At 32.7% G+C, this 19,675-nt stretch overlaps 1 protein-coding gene across 2 annotated transcripts; it reads left to right on the top strand.

Moving 5' to 3' along the window:
- The first annotated feature begins 450 nt into the window (after positions 1-450).
- On the top strand, positions 451-19,014 carry LOC106120985 (aminopeptidase N). Of its 2 annotated transcripts, XM_013316459.1 has the most exons (15): positions 451-603; positions 8,323-8,519; positions 9,432-10,078; positions 10,359-10,514; positions 11,474-11,794; positions 11,942-12,125; positions 12,884-13,119; positions 13,793-13,973; positions 14,334-14,532; positions 15,211-15,485; positions 15,916-16,112; positions 16,526-16,693; positions 17,308-17,521; positions 17,997-18,144; positions 18,721-19,014. In XM_013316459.1, exons 2-15 carry the CDS (start codon positions 8,337-8,339, stop codon positions 18,891-18,893), a joined length of 3,282 nt encoding a protein of 1,093 aa, XP_013171913.1. In that variant the 5' UTR covers positions 451-603; positions 8,323-8,336; the 3' UTR covers positions 18,894-19,014. The 2 variants fall into 2 exon arrangements, with proteins under 2 accessions (XP_013171913.1, XP_013171920.1); XM_013316466.1 differs by lacking the exons at positions 451-603; positions 8,323-8,519 and adding an exon at positions 8,978-9,111.
- Positions 19,015-19,675: the final 661 nt, after the last annotated feature.

Genomic DNA, 19,675 nt, shown 5'->3' with positions numbered 1-19,675 from the left:
AACTGAAACATATGTTTCGAAATAATGAAATTATTGTTGATGCCATAAAGGCAAAATAAATGCCATGGAAATTAAAATATAAATAAAAAAATGTGTAACCAAAGTGAATCCCACAGTCAAGTTAAAGTCCTTTTAGAAAAAACGTCGTTGGATGATTATTATATGACATAATAATAAAAACTAATTACTTTTGAAGTACATGCGACTGTAAAATCAACAAAACATAGGAACAGACAAAAGAAACAAATATCTGTAAGAAAAATAATATAATGCAGGTAGCACAGACATTATCAACAAGGTCGTTGCAAACAACCCACTTCATACCATGAAATAACCATTATAATATGATCTACCTACCTCCTTGATCACTGAAACATTACAAGGTGTGTGGTAGTCCAATAACCACTGGACGTTAAATACGTAAAATAACGCCCACTGCGAAGTGAATTTACCGTCATTTACCGGCATTGCGCGCGTCGCTCATGACATATTACGATTCGTTTTCCCTCGCTTTTTTTGTTTTTTTTTTCGTCGTGTAAACTTCAGTATATGGTGAATGTGCTCATTCAGCCACTTGGATTTACGGGTGCCATCTGGAGAACGGTAATAATATTTTTTTTTATTAGAATTTTAATCTGTAATAAATATCTGTATTTGGAAATACACTCGCATATTTAGCTCGTAAACTTTAAATAAAATTTGTGTGCTTGCTTTAATTTCGCTGATACATTTTAATGTAATTTTTTAATTTGCAATTTTAATTAATTTCTTTTGCGTTTTCGTTTTTTTTATTTTTGTTACAATATCGGTACAAATTAATTTGCTACACATGCTGCGTTAATTTATGATTTTCTTATTTTTCAATTCAGATTTTAATGCATAACTCACTTTCTTGATATTTAAATTGGTATTGCAAATTAATTGGTCACGATAACAATAATAAAAAAAATATATATTTTTATTGATATAAAAAACTAAATAAGAGTACAAACTACTATTTATAGATAAAATATGAAATTTGAAATACCTATAAAATTAATATTTAAATGTATTTCTATATTTTAAAGTCCCAAAAACTATTGTAATCAAATTATAAACACTTGTGCAAATAACGTACATATAATTCAAGACAAAATTGATTAATTGAAAGCGATACGTAACGTCATTTTACGATTAAAAGTAATCGTTTTTATGTTTTTTTTTATTTGCCAATGATTTATAATTGAGTTCAATAAGATCGAAGCAATTTTTCAACTACCTACGCAGTGATGCAACAATTTTATGAATATTGAACGCCATTCGTCCAATGTTCGTCAAACTTCAAACTAAAGTCTACAGCAAAAAATTAAGACAAATGACGATCATCAATTACGTTTTATACAATAGTCAAATGTAAAGGCATAGAAAAACATGACAAAACCAATTTTAATTTATGGCGCTTTATTTTCCCAAAAATTATTTAAAAAAAACGAAAATAAAAATTAGTTTATAATAGATAAACAATCGATGTTTTAAAAATCCATAATAAGAGATCTTTTAAAGTAAAATTAGATTTCCGAATACATAAAAGCGTTTAAAATCTTAATTATATAATATTATAAATGCGAATATTTGGATAGTTGTTTATTACAAGGTATCTCCAAAACGGCTACATGAATCTGGCTGAAATTTACGACAGATGTAGAACATAGTCTGAAAGAACACATAGGCTACTAAGTTTTGTTTTAAATTCCGCGCGGACGGAGTCATGTTCGACAGCTAGTAAGCCATAAATACTACGCACAATTATGATGCAATTTTAGCTATGAATCAACCATGATGAAATGTGGATAATCAATTATATTCGCATTAATAATTCGACTTTGCATCCGACAATAACAAATTGTCACGTGACATGCGCAGAAAACATAAAATTGTTTTTGTTGTTGTTTATGTCTACTAGCTGTTGCTAGTAGTGAGTGTGGAAAGTAAATTTATTCCTTGGATCCTGTACATTTTTCTTCATCATCAGCTCACTATACGTCCCCACCGAGGGGCTCGGAGCCTACCCTAAGTTAAGGGTGATTGGGCCATAGTCAACCACGCTAGCCAAGTGTGGGTTGGTTGACTTCACACATATCTTTGAATTTCTTCTCAGATATGTGCAGGTTGCATCACGATGTTTTCCTTTACCGTAAGAACGTCGGATAAATGTACATATGTAAATCGAAAATCGAAAAGCACATTGGTACATGGCGGGCTTCGTACCCAGGACCTGCAGATTGCAAGTCACTTGACCACTGAGCCACCGACACTCATTTTTCTTGGATAATAGTAAATATGCTTTTCCATACTCTAGTCTATCTACGTGTATAATACCTCCAGATTCATACAGTTTTTGGTAACAAACATCTATTCATACGTTCGCATTATTAATAAGATGTGACTAAATTTTAAGGTTTGGAAATTTTAAATGTTTTAATTTAAATTAAAGTAAGTAATTTTCTTATTTCAAAAATACATTTACGAATTCAAGTAAAAGACAAAAATTCAGATTGTACAAACCTTGATCCAAATTCAACAATTTAAAGATGCGCAATGAGGACGACTCTCTTAATGTTGTTTTTTTTTAATTTCATGCGATGTTGACTTTGATTGATTTCAACGCTTGCAAACTTCTTTTATTTTTAGTTATTAATTTCATTCCGTAAATTTTTTTTTCATTGTACATTTTAATTCTTTAAATAAACGTCAGAATTTTTCGTATTCATTTAATGACTTTAGGTAAAAATAACCTATTATTAAAACGCTATTTAATTATTTAAAAAAGCAAAAGTTAAATACAGATTGAATTTGAACAATAAATATAAACTTAGTTTTATTTACTATTAAATCATGATAACAATATTATTGAATATTTATTGAATTATCTTTAATCATTCAACATAGAAATTTCTTTCAATTGACTGCTGTAAAATCTCTCATACCAAATATTTATATAAAGTCTATTGAATCTAGTTTATAGACCGGTGACCTCGATAGACTTTATTATTAGTTTTCTATGAACTACTGAACTATTGAATATTCGTTACGGTTTTGATAGCGTACCAAATGTTATGTTAATAAATTTTTCTACCATCGATTCTACGACTGCGGCTGATATTTATAAATCATTCCCAACATTCCAATGAGTCATTTTATAGCAAAAAGATTTTGCGCAACCTAATACATACATATCTTCTAAATAAGTTGTGCCCGCGTATAAAATGAGTTGTGCCCGCGTATAAAAAGAATTGTGCCCGCGTATAAAAAAAGTTGTGCCCGCGTATAAAAAGAGTTGTGCCCGCGTATAAAGAGTTGTACCCGCGTATAAAGAATTGTGCCCGCAACTCCGTCCGCATGGAATAATGTTTTGGGTGGCATTTTTAATGACTTAGGCCAATTATTATACTTAAAATATTAAAAAAAAAAACATTTTTAACTTACAATACATTCACATAAACCTTATATACCCGTACAACCTTTCATCTCCTATTCCCTAATGTTATATTGAACCCTTAAGGGTATCATGTTTACAAACATCGAATGTCGTATTTATTTATATCAAATTAACAGCCTAAAAATAAGTTTCAAGCTTCTATCCGTACGACGATACTTTCTTACAAATTACAAGCCCAATTTTCAACTTCTTACAACCCTTTTTTCATTGTAAAAAGTAGCCTATGTCCTTTCTCAGCCTCTAAACTATCTGTGCGTCAAATTTCATTTAAATCGGTTCAGTAGTTTTGCGTGAAATAAGGACAGACAGAGTAACTCTCGCATTTATAATATTAGTAAAGCTTAAATAAGGATTGCCTTTGTTAAATATACACAATATATAATACTACACGCTATATAATATTGCGTACAAATTATTATTGATAGTCAAAAATACATACGACACAAAAATTAAGCGGATAAAAATATAACAACGAAATCCATTGCGAAATTATTTTGATTCGTCATAAAGTAAAAAACGAAGTAAGGAAAATTAACTATAGTTGACGATCGTGGAATTTACACATATGTCTCCAAATATCCAAATATCGCCTTTTACGTGGCTTGAAAAACTAACCGTAAATAATGTATGCAAATTATTGTTAAAAAAAACTTGAATTTGTGGTTTTGACATCACTAAACATGTAAATATAAGGCATCTAGTTTAGTTGCTTTATATTTTGGTGAATTTTTTTCACATGTTTTTAATTTAATTGGTAACGCAGATAGCATCATTTAATTTAATGTACTAAAGTATTTCTTACATACTAGCTGTCGCCCGCGACTCCGTCCGCGTGGATATATAAATTTTTTTAGTGTAGCCTCTGTATTCTTTCATACTATGTTCTATACGTATGCCAAATACAATCGAGATCCATCCACATCACATCCATCTAAACATTCGCATTTATAATATTAGTAAGTTAAATAAAAAGCAGCTCTTCAAGGCATAAATTCGAAAAAAAATGAATAGTATCCTATGTCCGTCTCCTGGCTCTAAGCTACCTCCTCATCAATTTTCAGCCATATCGGTAAAGCCGTTTTTGAGTTATAAATAGTGTAACTAACACGACTTTATATATATAATATAATATAATATATATATAAATATCGGCTTTACCGATATGGCTGAAAATTTAATTAATATTTTATTACAATAACGGAAGATTTTTTTACAAGCACCAAACGAATTTTACGAAACAAATTTTATAGTTTTCTTACAACAAAAGTTTGAATGACGTCATCCCATGTGGTCCCGATAGTGAAAGTTTGATCTGGTTATTCATTGAAATTTGAATGAGTAACCGATGGATTCTGATATCCAAATCGATGTATAAACATATTGACAAAACAGAGATAGCTATATGTTTAAAAGATAGATTTAATGCTCAGAAACTCACTATAAAACGCGATTCCTGGCAGGTATTTCACGGTACAATGTATATTATGATTTCTTTTTTTTCATGTTTTTTTTATTAAACTAAGTTCCATTGTTAAAAGCAAAAAGCTGCGTCTTCAAATAGCATTTGTTTATAGTATTTTTAACCACTTATCTATCATCAAAAGCTCTATTATCTAACACACTTTTCGTTTAACGTTCTCACGTAGTACAAAGGCGGTTCAAGATCAAACAAATCATAAATTAAGAATCTGCGTAAGAACATCCGGTTTGTATAACTGTCAGCCGTTTATTTACTTTAATAGACTAGAGATTATTTTATGTCTACGTAATATTTTATAAAGGACCTTCTAACAAACATCCATCCATCCATCTAAACATTCGCATTTACAATATTAGTAAGATAAGTAAATTTCTCTCGCGCTACCTTCTTAACCGGTAAGTTCAGCCCATAAAAGGAATTAACCATTAAACTTGGACCATAGATAACATATTATATTTAATCTTTATCATTGATAAATAAATAATCTATGGAGCTTTTTTTATTAAAATTTGTTAAATTCTCCAATGTTAATTATTGCAGCTCTGATTTAATTAGGTTTAAAAAACCGTTGCATTAAATGCCATTTATTACTCACGTGGGGGCATGGACCGCAAATATAAACACAACTATACGTAATATTTTCCTGAAGTTACTTACTATATTATATAAAACGTATGATTTACAATAACTTTTCAAACAAATTTTGATCCTTATTATTTATGCAATTGATTCCAGTTTTGTATATTATATTACAAAAATTACAGGACTATATTTGCGGAAATATTGCTTTTATAGATAATAAAAAGGCGCACAGACCGCAAATTATTACGTATAAAGACGTCATAGAGTAAGCGTACGTGAGATGGAACACTCACCATTTAATTTATGGTCTTAATTTCCCGCTATGTTGTAGAGCCCTAAACTCACTATGACGTCATCTTGCTACTTTTTTAATCTGCATATTTCATTTCCTATTAAAATAAACTTTTTTGACTTATGAATGTATGAAAATGCGCCTCTTTACTAAATAAAGAATACACTGCCTTTAATATTTTCTACCTGAGATTTAAATAGTGCAATAAGTAAAAGCAGTTAAAATTTTTAAAAGTAACAAAATTCGGAAATCTAGGCTAGATACTATTGAATCCATGACGTTATAATATACGTCATATAATTCGTCACATTCTTCTATGCTGACATATAACGCACCAAATATGGTTATTTCCTGTTGTTAACGTGTCAATAAGTCACGAATAACTATTTCAAAGAAGATTTTTATTACTAAACGACAAAAAAAATAACGTTCACACAACAGATAAGAAAACTGGTGCAACAATTTTACTATTATCACTGTAAGTCTAAAAGTATCGCAAATTTAGTGCTAAATAGAACATTAGCGATTATTATTATTCTAGTGATGTACAGACCCACATCCAACGGCCTTGTAAGATGACAGGAAATAAAGTGGAGATAATTCTTAACCAATAATCTCATTAAAATTATAAATGCGAATGTTTAGATGAATGAATGTTTCTTTGAAGGTATCTTTGGAACGACTCAACGAATCTTTGTAATTTGGCACAAATAGAACATATTCTGGAAGAACACATAGGCTACTCATCAAGTTTGTTTTTAAATCCGCGCAGATGAAGTCGCGGGCGACAGCTAGTAGAAAATAAAGCTATCTTTATCTTTATGACCAGCGGCACAAACTCCTGAAGTTGTCATTAAGAAGCTTCCTTAGAATAACTGAATGTGAAATATATACATAGTCAGATGAAAAAAAACACGCAATTATGCGGCATCTTATATCTAATCTGTTTAAAAAACACAATTTAAAAGCGTTCATGTATTGATATTTGTTAGACATAACTAACGTTGTATAATAAATTGATAGCGCTGCTCATTTGTTATCTTCTCGTTTTGCGTTCTAATTTTGAAATTATTTACATTACTTCATATATTTTACATTAAAGTTGAAGGTCGGTTAATTTCATTAATTTTTATTTATTCGTGAACTAGCTTCGTGTTCTTCCAGGCTATGTTCATACATCTATGCCAAATTTCAGCGTAGTGGATGATACCTTCAAACAAACAGCCGTTCATCAAACCAAACATTCGCATTTATAATATTAGTGAGGCAAAGATTTCAAACCTAAACTGTTAGTATTGCATGTTCTTACTTCGTTCTAATCACAATGGCATACATATCAATCCTTATATGTTTACCATTGTACATGGAATTGGAAGTACATTCACTTACAACATAATATAACCTTGAATATACCTGTGTGCCCATATTTAGATAACTTTATTTCTTTGCTAAACTAATATAATTGCATTGGATTTTTCCACTGAAAGTCCATTTTTAAGAGATGCTTGTAATTTCAATAAACACAACATACTATAACATTAGAAAAAATATATCGACATTTTTTTTAATAATTTATTGATTGAAAAATCGTTAATTAAATGACTGCTAATAATTTTCTGTAATGGCTATTATTGGTCAAGTAGATTGGCAATTTATGAAAGAATAGGCAATAAAAAAAGAAAGAAATAATCGTAAACAACCATAGACACTTGTATATAAGATAAGGCAAAGGAATTTCAGATTTGTACATCATAAAAAATAATCGTCGGTTTTTTTATTTGCGTTTTTTTTGCGTATATATTGCAATATTTTAACTTGAATCATAAAATCGTAGCTCGGTAGCAAATTGTTATCGCAGGTGCCCGCATACAATTCGTCACACCGCACACGATTAGACAAGGTTTATGTCGATAGTAACGTAGTAGGTAAACAAGCAACTGTTAGAGGACCCTACCTATATTTAACGACTTATTAATATGGTTTTTACAAGGGACAAAATTCCCAAAGAGTGGTCGTAGTCCTTTCGCCCAGTATGTTTGCCCTAGGCAATATCTTATCTGGAAGTTGCAGCCAACTGTTTTGGTTAATAATTTTAGAAAGAGACTTAACTATACACAAATATGCTTTCAACGATTTCACCTCGCCGATTATAATAAGCTTTAATAATTTAATTGTTTATTAAAGCTTACAATCAGTCATTTATAACTAGGAATATAGCGCATTGCGAAAATATTTTTTTTCATGGTTTTTAGTACACCACTTAAATTGCCTAAACGATTTTGAACTAAACTGGCGTTAGAAACAATTATTGGCAGCTAAGACTGTCGATTTTTCAAATTACTATATTAGTTTTTGCTGTGTATTATTTATAAATTTATAAGTAGTTATATTTAATAAATTATATGATCCTGGTTGTTGAATCTTAATGCGTATGTAATTAAAACAAATGTTATATTGTGCTACTAATATGTTTATAATTATTTATTTCAGTATGTGTAAAGGACATGGCTTTATCGACAAGTCGCCAGCAGTTCCTGGCGTGTGAAACTCAAGGTCTCGATGACATTCACTATGGAAGAAGAGGAGGAATTTTTATTTCGACTTGTATATGCATCTCTTTTGTCATCTTTGCGGTTATCCTTGCTTTCATAGTCGGAGTAATTGTTTATTTTGTAACATATTTTAAGGTATGTTTATCCACAAGTATTTAGTTGTTATCTTAGTTCATTTTAACATAAAAAAATTCTACTTGGAAAATATCAAAGTTTATTGAGAGATCTAAATCCATCAGTGGCCCAGCACATAAATTGGGTTGATGATATTGCAAAGAACAATTTTTAAATAACAACTCGTTATCCAAATCAAAGTTTAAATTAATTGCAGTTTTATCAATTGCCCATTGCCACGGCAATTTATCTATAAAACGGAAATTATGTAAAAAAAAGTCTATAAATACGTGACCTTTGCAAACTGGTGTTTATACTCTTTGGTCAGATAAAAACAAATGCCTGGCGTCAAACTGACAGTTACAAATCAATATGTCACAGAGTGATAACGTCTTTCAGTGTATACTTATATTTGTTAATTTAGTAAAAAATTAAATTTAAATTAATTAATAATGCTTTTCCAATATTTGATATGAATTTAAAAGTGTATTAGTTTAACATATTGAATTTCCCTCATACCTGTGATATTTCTTAGTTTTTATTTTACAAAATGAGTCATTTAATTTATATTATTATTCTTATAAATATTTTTTCAATTTGTGGTGACGAAAATGTGAGTATTAATAAAATCATTAAAATAATATAGCACAAGTAGTTTCTAAAAATATTTTAAACATTTTGGTTAAGTTAGTAAAGGACAATTAACAAGTCTAGTGGGGTTGTGAACCCACCCATTTACAGATATGGGATTGGTTTCGATATACTTATATGAAAAAATACAATAAAATACTCATGAAAAGATAATTCCATTTTTCAGCCGAAAAACAATGGGGTTCATTAAAAAATTTGAAACATTTTTTTAATTAAAGCTATGATTTTTTCCGATTGACATTTCTTTGAATAATCAAAGTGAATTTTTTTATTTTATTTCAGATATCGCAAGAAGCACCACATGACTTCTGGGATAACACAGAACCATTTGGGTACACAAACGCACCCTCACCCAACCTCAGATTACCACCTCATGTGTTCCCAAGTTTTTACAGATTGAAATTAAAAACTGACATAGAAAATTCTGTCTTCAGCGGAGATGTGTACATAACACTAAGGGCCAGTAAACAAGTTAAAGAGATTATTTTACACTCTAAAGGTCTTAGTATTAATAAGAATGCTACACTTACGGAACAGATTTATGAACAAGAAACAATAAATGCAAGGAAAAAGCGTGAAACAAGTAATACTACAGACATTACTACAATAAACAGTGTATTGGTACCTCAAAATGAGTCAGAGAATTCCGTTACTACAGAAAATAATACTGATATTATTAATCATACAACATCAAATCCGCTTACCAATCTTGAGTTAATAGTTGACACTCAGGTGACTCACAGTAGTGTACGTAATATAAAGATATTGTCAATAAAGGAGGGTACTGGTGATAGATTGATATTAACATTGGAATCTCCACTCAAATCTGACATTGATTACATACTGGAGCTGTCATTTGCTGGAAATATTTCAAATTCGATGACTGGTTTCTATAAAAGTACATATACTACAAGTAAAAATGAAATAAAGTAAGTTGCAAAGTCAATTATCATTTAAAACACCTTAAAAGAAATTAATTTTAAACAATTTATTTCAAACTTGAATAGTATGTAATATACTAGTGCTCGCGACTCTGTCCATACGGAAATTACTAAGAACTTAATTAATAGCCTGTGTGTTCTTCCAGATTATGCCAAATTTCAGCAAGATCTATTCAGTCGTTCTGGAGATATATTCAAGCAAACATCAATCTATCCATCTAAACAATTGATTGATTTCCTAAATTATATGTGTTTATTTCATTTTCAGAAACCTAGGTGTGACTCAATTTGAACCTACATCAGCTAGGGCGGCATTTCCATGTTTTGATGAGCCCGCTTTCAAAGCCAAGTTTGAAATCAGTATATTACATCCAGCAAATATGACCGCTTTGTCTAACATGAAAGTATCAGCCGAGGAAAATGTGTAAGACGTTCATTGCTATCTAGATTTAAAAACTATATTTTTATTTTGTTGTCTAGTTATTGAGTAATTAGTAGAATACCAAAAAATATCCCAAATGGAGCCATCATTTCCTGAACTAAAATCCATACTAACTTTTACATTTATTATATTAGAAACATTTATTTGGATTATGAAAAAGGAGCGCCGGTGGCTCAGGGGTCCAGCACTTGACGTGCAATCTGCAGGTCCTGGGTTCGAATCCCGCCATGTACCAATGTGTTTTTCCATTTCCGATTAACATATGTACATTTATCCGACGTTCTTACGGTGAAGGAAAACATCGTGATGCTGCACATATGTGAGAAGAAATTCAAAGATATGTGTGAAGTCAACCAACCCGCACTTGGCCAGCGTCTTTGACTATGGCCTTATCACCCTTAACTTAGGGTAGGCTCCGAGCCCATCGGTGGGGACGTATAGTGAGCTGATGATGATTTGGAATATTCTTGACTAAGTTCTATATAAAATAATTTCCCAAAATATATATAAAATAAATATTTAATATAAGGAAAAGACTTGGTTTTCACGTTCCTTAAAGATAACCAAAGTGTATTTATAATATTTGGGTTTTGCCATTGGTATAAGGAAAGTTATAAATCAGACACGTAAATAGATTTATGTTTGACATCAGCTATCTTCCAGTCTAAGTCCCTTCAAAATAAGTAAAGCCGTTATGGAGATTACTCGTAACAAACCCGGCTCTGCGGACAGACATACAGACAGACAAAAAAAAATTTTTATACATACAAAGTATGTTTTTTTTTTCGATATAACTTTGTTAATATGTTTAATGCTCTTGATTATTGCTTGATAATAAAAATAATGACTTAAGATCGATTTGGAGATTGAAAATCTGATGCGACCTAGTGAATGGGAAAGTACAGGATGTTCAAATAATTCAATAATTTTTGATATTCCAGAGAAGAAGAGCCCGGCTGGCAATGGACACATTTTGACAGATCAGTTAACATGTCTACGTATTTAGTTGCCTATGTTATATCAGATTTTCATTACCTAGAGACAAACTATATTAGTAAAGACAATATAACAAAACCTATTAAAATATGGACGAGACCTGAACTAATACATAAAGCTAAATACGCTTTAAGTATAACACCAAAACTTCTAGAATACTACGAGCATGTTTTCGGTCTTCCTTACGCTTTGGAGAAACTAGATTTGATAGCGATTCCTGACTTTTCAAGCGGTGCTATGGAAAATTGGGGCTTAATCACATTCAGGTAAAGTTCAAATTTGACTGCTTAAATTTAGTCATAGACAAAAAATACTTTTATTATACATAAAGGATTGTCTTAGCCAATAGTCTATTTAGGAAATTTGATGTCTATGTATTGGTTGGTTTATTCTATTGTTTATTTAATTTCTAGGGAAACAACACTTCTTTTTGACAAAGATGAGAATGTACCCAGAGACAAACAGAGCGTGGCCATAGACATAGCTCATGAGTTAGCTCATCAATGGTTCGGGAACTTGGTAACAATGAAATGGTGGACAGATCTATGGCTGAATGAAGGATTTGCTACTTATATAGAATATGTTGGTGTTGATCATGTAAGTTTTAATTACTTTAAATATACTATTATCTTATTTCTTACTAATATTATAAATGCGAATGTTTAGATCAGTCTTTCCCAAAGTGGGCGTAAACGCCCCATTGTGGGCGCTGCAGGTCTCTAGTTGCGGGTTATAGTAAAAGTTTCGTTTAGAATTCTCTATTAATATACATATTTAGGTCACAATAATTAATTAATTTAATTTGAAGTTATAGTGGTTTTTAAATATGTGAAAATATGGGGGCGCTAAGAAATATTTATTCTCAAAGTGGGCAGTAGTCAAAATAAGTTTGGGAACCACTGGTTAAGATAGATGGATGTTTGTTTGAAGATATCTCCGGAACTGTTATATGGATCTGGCTAAAATTTGTCATAGACGTTGGACATATCCTGGTATAACACAAGGTCTACTAACAATTTTTTTTTTAATATATCGCGAACGGAGTTAGGTTTTTTTTGTGCTACGGAACCCTAAAAATGAGAATAAATATGCTTTAATTTATGTGTATTAACATTTTTCGCAGTTTTTTTTTTTAATGAAAATAGCAGATTTTTGTGTAAATTTACTAATATTTCTTTTACCATTCCAAAATAAGCTCTAAGATTATGCTAGGATATGTTTTACCACAATAGTCGAATGTCAGCATTCGAACCCGCGACCTCGTGATCGGAAATCCGTACCCTTAACCATTAGGCTATTGACGCTTTTAAGTAGTTTCTTGCAATGGCTGCTGTAATTTAATTTGTTGTAAACAGATTGAACCGGAATGGAAAATGTTTGAATCACTAACTCAAGACAAGATGAATTTATTAAAATCCGACGCTTTGAAGAACACATCGCCTGTGTCCCGCAAAGTGGTTGATGCTTCGGAAATATCGCAGAAGTTTGATGAAATATCGTATATGAAAGGCGCAAATTTAATTCGAATGTTAAACAATACGATTACTGAGGAACTGTTCCATAAAGGATTAGAAACTTATTTGAATAATTGGTAAGATATTTTATCTTATATCTTTAAATGAGCAATTCTTGTATATATATATATATAATCGGAATCTCGGAATCGGCTCCAACGATTTTCATAAAATTTAATATATAGGAGGTTTCATTTTTAGAAAATGTCATTATATTCGTGTTTTATCTATAATCAACTTAAACATAAATTTAACTTTTTCTATCGGTAAGATCGAAAAATATTATTCATATTTCATTATTTTATTAGTAATTCGTACTTAAGTATAATTTCCAAAAAACACAATTAAAAAAAATACCTAGTTTTTAGTTTTTTAACACAACAATACTTACAACCGTCAAAGACGTAGGATCTGACTCCGAAACTACATAGACGTCGTCAAGGGGATACCCCCTCTCTCTAGTGTATCGAAAAATGTAAAATATATATATAGAAAATACTTCTAAATACTGTCCGTGTATAATCCTTATAGATCCAGATAGATAACTCAAAATGCAAACATCTGTTGCCCGCGACAGACACACGGAATTAAAAAAAAACAAAATTAGTCAAAATCTTCCAGACTATGTACTACGTTTATTCCAAATTTTAGCAAGATCCATGCAACCGTTCTGGAGATAACTTCTAACAAACATCCATCCATCCATATATATTCGTATTTATAATATTAGTAAGATTAAAATATTTTCAGGAAATATTCAAATGCAGTTGAAAATGACTTATGGGCAGCGATGTCGGAAGTAATAAAGAATCATTCGATGTTCCAACATCTGTCAGTTGTCGATTTCATGAACTCGTGGACGCGACAGGCCGGCTACCCTGTTGTTAATGTGGACAGAGATTATAACACGGGAAAAGTCACTTTCTCTCAGGTTAGTGGTAGTTTTGTAGTTTTATAGTTTCAAACATGTACACTCGGAACATCTTACGAGTCGCTGCGTAAACAGGAATGTTGTCTCCCCACAGCGCAGCGCGTCTCAAGGTCAAACTACAAAAACATTAATTTTAACAGTGGAAGAGCCCGTTTTAACAACTTCGCCCGAATTGTCCCGGCTCGCCCGGTGATATACCACGACCACAAAGAAGACACGCCTCAAGTGGAAGCTATTCCAAGTACAGGCTGATGAGTGTGCGTCCCGGAGGACTAATTTAGTCCTCTTTCCCTTCCCACACTTTTTCTTAGAAATTGCATCTATAATAATACTAAAGTTAAGCTAAATTTCTTAATTCAGAAACTGTTCACAAGTAGCGGTGAACCTTACAAGGAGATGACAGATCAGGTGTGGCATATACCACTCAGTTATGCCACTATGGATGTGCCACGTGCCAACTGGACCACTCGGCCCCGGCTGTGGCTGACTGACAGAAGTGCCACCACTGACCTGCAGATAAATCACACGGAAGCTTTGTACGTCAATATCGATGCTATCGGTTAGTATTTTACTATTTATTCGAAATTAAATGACACCCATACGATAGGTAAAAAACTGCTTCTTTCTCCTTTGCTACTAGAGTGACTTTAGCATAATTACTGCTGTGGATGGTATTCATAGCAAAGATTTCTGTCAAATTTCACTCAAACTAAAATATAAGTAAGTAAGTTTTTATATGATAGTTCATTAATTATTTATAGCAAAAAAATACACAAAGAATTACATTTCTTTTAATCGCTAGAATGGCGTATAAAATGTTTGACAGATGACAGCCCGCTCTTGACGTTAGCGCCACCTACTTAAAGCTTTCAGTTTTTGTTATTAATAAAATTGTAATGTCTGTATGTAACATACAAAATGATCTTCATAGACGGACAGACGGATGGGCAAGAAAGTGATCCTATAAGAGTTCCTATATTTTCCTTTCTAGGAACCCTAAAAAAGATTTTTTGTTTTAGGCAACCCAACATCAGGTGTATTAAATATTTTTTTCCTCGACTCCGTGCACGCGGAATAAAAAAAACACTATAGTAGCCTTAGTCCTTCCAGACTATGTTCTACGTCTATGCCAAATTTCAGCCGGATGGGTCAGTCGACCTTCAAACATCCATCCATCCATGTAAACGTTCGCATTTATAATATTAGTAAGATTTATCAATTTCCATACATTTAACAGGTTACTATCGTGTGAACTACGACAAGAGGAACTGGGAACTACTGAACCACGCACTCAAATCAGATGCATTCAGTAGTCCTTTGACAAAGGCTCAGTTGATAGATGACGCTTTTAACTTCGCCAAAGCTGACCAGCTCGAGTACAGCTATGCTCTGGGTCTTACTACTTGTGTCATCAATGGAGAAGATTCCAAGATTGTGTGGGATCTTCTGCTCAGCAACATGTACTTCTTGAAACATAGTCTAAGAGCTACATCAGGATATGTCTACTTCCAGGTAACAAAGCTTTATGTGTAACTAAAAAAAACTTAATTAGTAGTTTATGTGTACTTCCAGACTATCTTCTATATGTATGCCAAATTTCATCGAGATCAGTTCACTCGTTCTGGAGATACCTACAAACAAACATCCATATAAAGTTTCGCATTTATAATATTACTAGTTGTCGCCCGCTTCGCTCGATATAAAAAAAAACTTAATAAGTAGCCTACACTTCCAGACTATTTTACATCCGAACCAAATTTTATCGAGATCTGTTCCGGAGATACATTCAAAAAAACATCCATCTAAACATTCGCATTTTTTATATAAGGATTACAATTTTGGTTTAAATTAAAAACTCAGTTTTAAAATGCATACAATAGATGGCGCTATTACATTAAAGCATTAATAAGAGTTTATAAAATAACGTTAATAATGAATGCAGGACTATATGAAGATAATACTGAAGAAACAACTGGAACGTCTGAACTACGGTCTGAACACGCCCAAGGACGACAACGAGGCGTTCCTCATAGAGAATCTGGTGATGTGGGAGTGCCTCGTCGAGTCCCCGCGCTGTCTCGACTGGGCACGAGAACAGTTCTACAACTGGTCCTCACAACCTGACCTCACTAATAACCCGTAAGTATTGTTAACTGGGAGATCCCAGCATCTTCTGCATTATCTGCATCATCTGCATTGGGTCTCATCCGGTGATATACCACGACCACACAGAACACAAGCCTTAAGAGGAACCAACTCCGCCTTCAGTCTAATCAGTGTGCATCAGAGACAAAATTTCAGGCTTCTTTCTCTTTTTACATTTTTTCTTATAAGGAAATGATGCGAAGTGGATTTGATAGAGGAGGGGACGCATAGGAAGAGGAAAAATTCTCTTTCTGTGCGTCTTTTCTTTTGAAGATTAAATGAAGGCATCTGCAATTGCGGTTTTCTGTGGAGAGCAGTCGTTTCGCCATTTCAGCGAATCCAGATTATATGCTCGTTTGCCACCTTATAATATGAACAAGAAAAAAAATGTTGTATATCTTTTCCAGTATACCAAACTACTTGCGTTCGTTGGTTTACAATATGGCGGTGAAGCACGGCGGACGACGCGAGTTCGACTTCTTCTGGAACCTGTTCCTCAACTCCACAGACCCTGGCGTCAGGAGTCAGGCCATCAACGTGTTGCCCAGCACTCGCGACGAGTCACTTATATCTATGTAACTTTTTTATTTCTCATCTCATAGTAACTATAGACGTACCTTACTAATTTACTCAATTAGGGTAAATTTAAAGCTTAATTTCATGAAAAAATGCTAACAAATTTAACTCAATATTAACTAAATCACTCGATATCGTAAGAAACTTCTCTTATTAATATTTCGTAAGAAATCAATAGAAAATAAAAAAAATGAACTCGATTGAACTGTTGCAAATTATTATATCCATTGTTTGAGTTGTCAGTCAGAAGAATACTTTTTTCCTGACATACGTAAAGTATAGTTCATTTCAAATAACTTGACGGCTCAAGGTCATGTGCGCGCTACACATTCCGCTGCCGCCGCGACTCGCGTGAACTTAATAGCCGCTAGGATATCTGAAAACTACTATACCTTATATTATATTGGCATCTTACTAATATTATAAATGCAAATGTTTGGATGGATGGATGTTTGTTTGAAAGTATTTCCAGGACTACTGTATTGACCTTCCTGAAATTTAATATTCGTATAGTACATAGTCTGGAAGAAAACATAGGGTACCGATTAAGTTTTTTTTCCGAGCGGATGGTGGTGGCGATCGGTGTTTACAGCTGGTATATTTAATATTGCAGGTTACTAGAGAAGAGCCTGACGGAGATCCCGAAGCAGTACGCGGTGGCGGCGTGGAGCGTGGAGCCGCCGCTCGGCACGCGCCTGGCGCAGGACTTCCTCATACACAACTTTCATCGCGTCTACGACAAGTTCTCTCAGATGGACGCCTTCATGTTCCCCGCCGTCGTCGGAGGAGCTTTCGGATTCATTACTACCACTGAAGAACTTAACAAGGTCAGACATACTTAAAAAAAAAAAGGTCAGACATACTTAACCGTACACACAGATTAAAAAATAACTTAATTAGTAACCTAATTGTTCTTCCAGAATATTTTCTATGTCTATGCCAAATTCGCAAACATGCAGTCGTTCTGGAGATACCTTCTAACAAACTTACATCCAGCAATCATAAATTTCGCATTTATATTAATACGAAGATCTTATTAGGTGGCAGACGAGCAATCACTTGGATTCGCCAGAATAGCGAAGATTCCATCACCCATAGACATCCGCAATTATAGATGCGTTGCCTAACTATAATATAATCGACGAAACAGAAAAGGCAGAGAATGAGAATATTTCCCCTTCTTATGAGTCCCCTCTTCCGTTAAATCCACTTGCCCTTCCATCCTTTATAAGAAAAACACGAAAAAGGAAATATGGCAAAAATTAGCTCTGCACAATATTAATAGTTAATTTTCATGTTTAGTTGAAAAAGTTCGCGCACGAGCACAAGGAGAAGCTGATGCCGATGTCGCAGACGCTGCAGAAGATAGTGGACAGCGCGGCGCTGCGTATACACTGGCTGCAGCGACATGCTGCTCACATCAACTCCTGGTTCCACCACTACGTCACTGGTACTCACACCATCACACGCATCTCACGCATCTCATACCATATTCCAGCTTGATACCTTCACGCGTTCCTGATAAAGGTCTTGAAAGACAGACGGACAACAAAGTGATCCATTATGGTTCCGTTATTTCCTATAAATGGTAATTCATTGATTATACGAAACACGACACAAATATTGTCCACGACAACTATAGTGAATTTGGAAGTAATTTGGGATCAATCCAAGCAAGTGATTTTCGCAACTCCGTCTATACGGAATTTTAAAAAAAAGAACTTAATTAGTAGGCTATGTTTTCATTCACGGTATGTTCTACATCTATGCAAATTCTTATCGAGATCCATGCAGATGTTCTGGAGATACCTTTAAACAAACATCCATCCATCTAAACATTCGCATTTATAATATTAGTGAGATTTCTTAGTCTAGAAGATAGATTAGTCTAGAAAAACACATAGGCTACGCGAGTCGCGCTAGCTACTAAATGAAAATTCTTCATATGAATTTTAGCTTTATAAATTAAACTGATTTTTTACCAATTTGAATGACAAAATAACAATATATAAATAATATTTTTCAGTGAACGCTACAATGCAGGAGTCAGTAGACACCACAACACAAACTCTGCTCACACAAAACATCACATTGAATATTCCCGCCGACAGCGCGCACAACGCCACAGTGCCGCCAACTGACAGAGCTGACACTGCTGACAGTGTTGACAGTGTTGCCAACACAACTAGTCCACAGTAGATTGTAAGTGTTACCATATAATGTTCCTTCTTAGCTTAAGTTGTCATTCATCTAGTTATTTGAGTATAATTGTTGTATAATTATTGTAATTTATATAAATGACCATTTGTTTTATTTAAAAAATAAAATTGTAATCGTATTTGTTTAAAGCTATTTAAATTAAGCATAATAAATTATAATAGTACATAACATGTTCTGAAGTAGTCAAAAATAACATTTTATTGAAGTAAAGTTCGCTGTAAAGTGTATTATAATATTTTTTTATTATAAATATAAAGTGGAGTTCAATGGAATAAGAAATTATAACAAACCTATTTTAATACTTACCTTTATAATTAAAAAAAACAATTAAAACAAACTTTTTAAACAAAATCCATAGATAATAAATGACATCAGCCAGTGACGTGTAAATATAATTTCTCATTTCCATTGAATTCAACTATACAATATGTAAATTAATCATGAATAGCTTATTTTATCTGTGGTCATTGCAATATCCCAACGTGTGGAATATCAGAACCGTTACTTGAAAAACTAAATGTGCAAATAGTCTGTGGCCTGTCCAGTGTTACCATAGATGTTAAAAGTGAAAGCTGTCAAAATCAGGTTCACATGCTTTTTATTTATTGCATTTATTTGTAAGTGAGATAGTGTGTTTGGAACCTGATAGAATAATATAATTATTACCAAAAAATATTTTTTGCAATGGCAACATTTACTGTCAGCCAAATGCTTTTTTGTCTATTTAATCTATAAGAGAAACATATTTTTTCTATTATGTA

The sequence above is a fragment of the Papilio xuthus genome, unplaced genomic scaffold (genome assembly GCF_000836235.2).
Source record: "Papilio xuthus unplaced genomic scaffold, Pxut_1.1 DF829129.1, whole genome shotgun sequence".
In the NCBI taxonomy this organism is placed as follows: Eukaryota; Metazoa; Arthropoda; class Insecta; order Lepidoptera; family Papilionidae; genus Papilio; species Papilio xuthus.
The sequence above is the reverse complement of the archived record's forward strand: the minus strand, read 5'-3'. Positions and strand labels throughout refer to the sequence as shown.

Coding starts and splice junctions, on each gene's coding strand:
- LOC106120985 (XM_013316459.1), top strand. CDS start 8,337: ATGGCTTTATCGACAAGTCGCCAGCAGTTCCTGGCGTGTGAAACTCAA. Junction 12,126..12,883: donor AATATGTTGGTGTTGATCAT/GTAAGTTTTAAT, acceptor TGTTGTAAACAG/ATTGAACCGGAATGGAAAAT. Junction 16,694..17,307: donor GACGAGTCACTTATATCTAT/GTAACTTTTTTA, acceptor TTAATATTGCAG/GTTACTAGAGAAGAGCCTGA.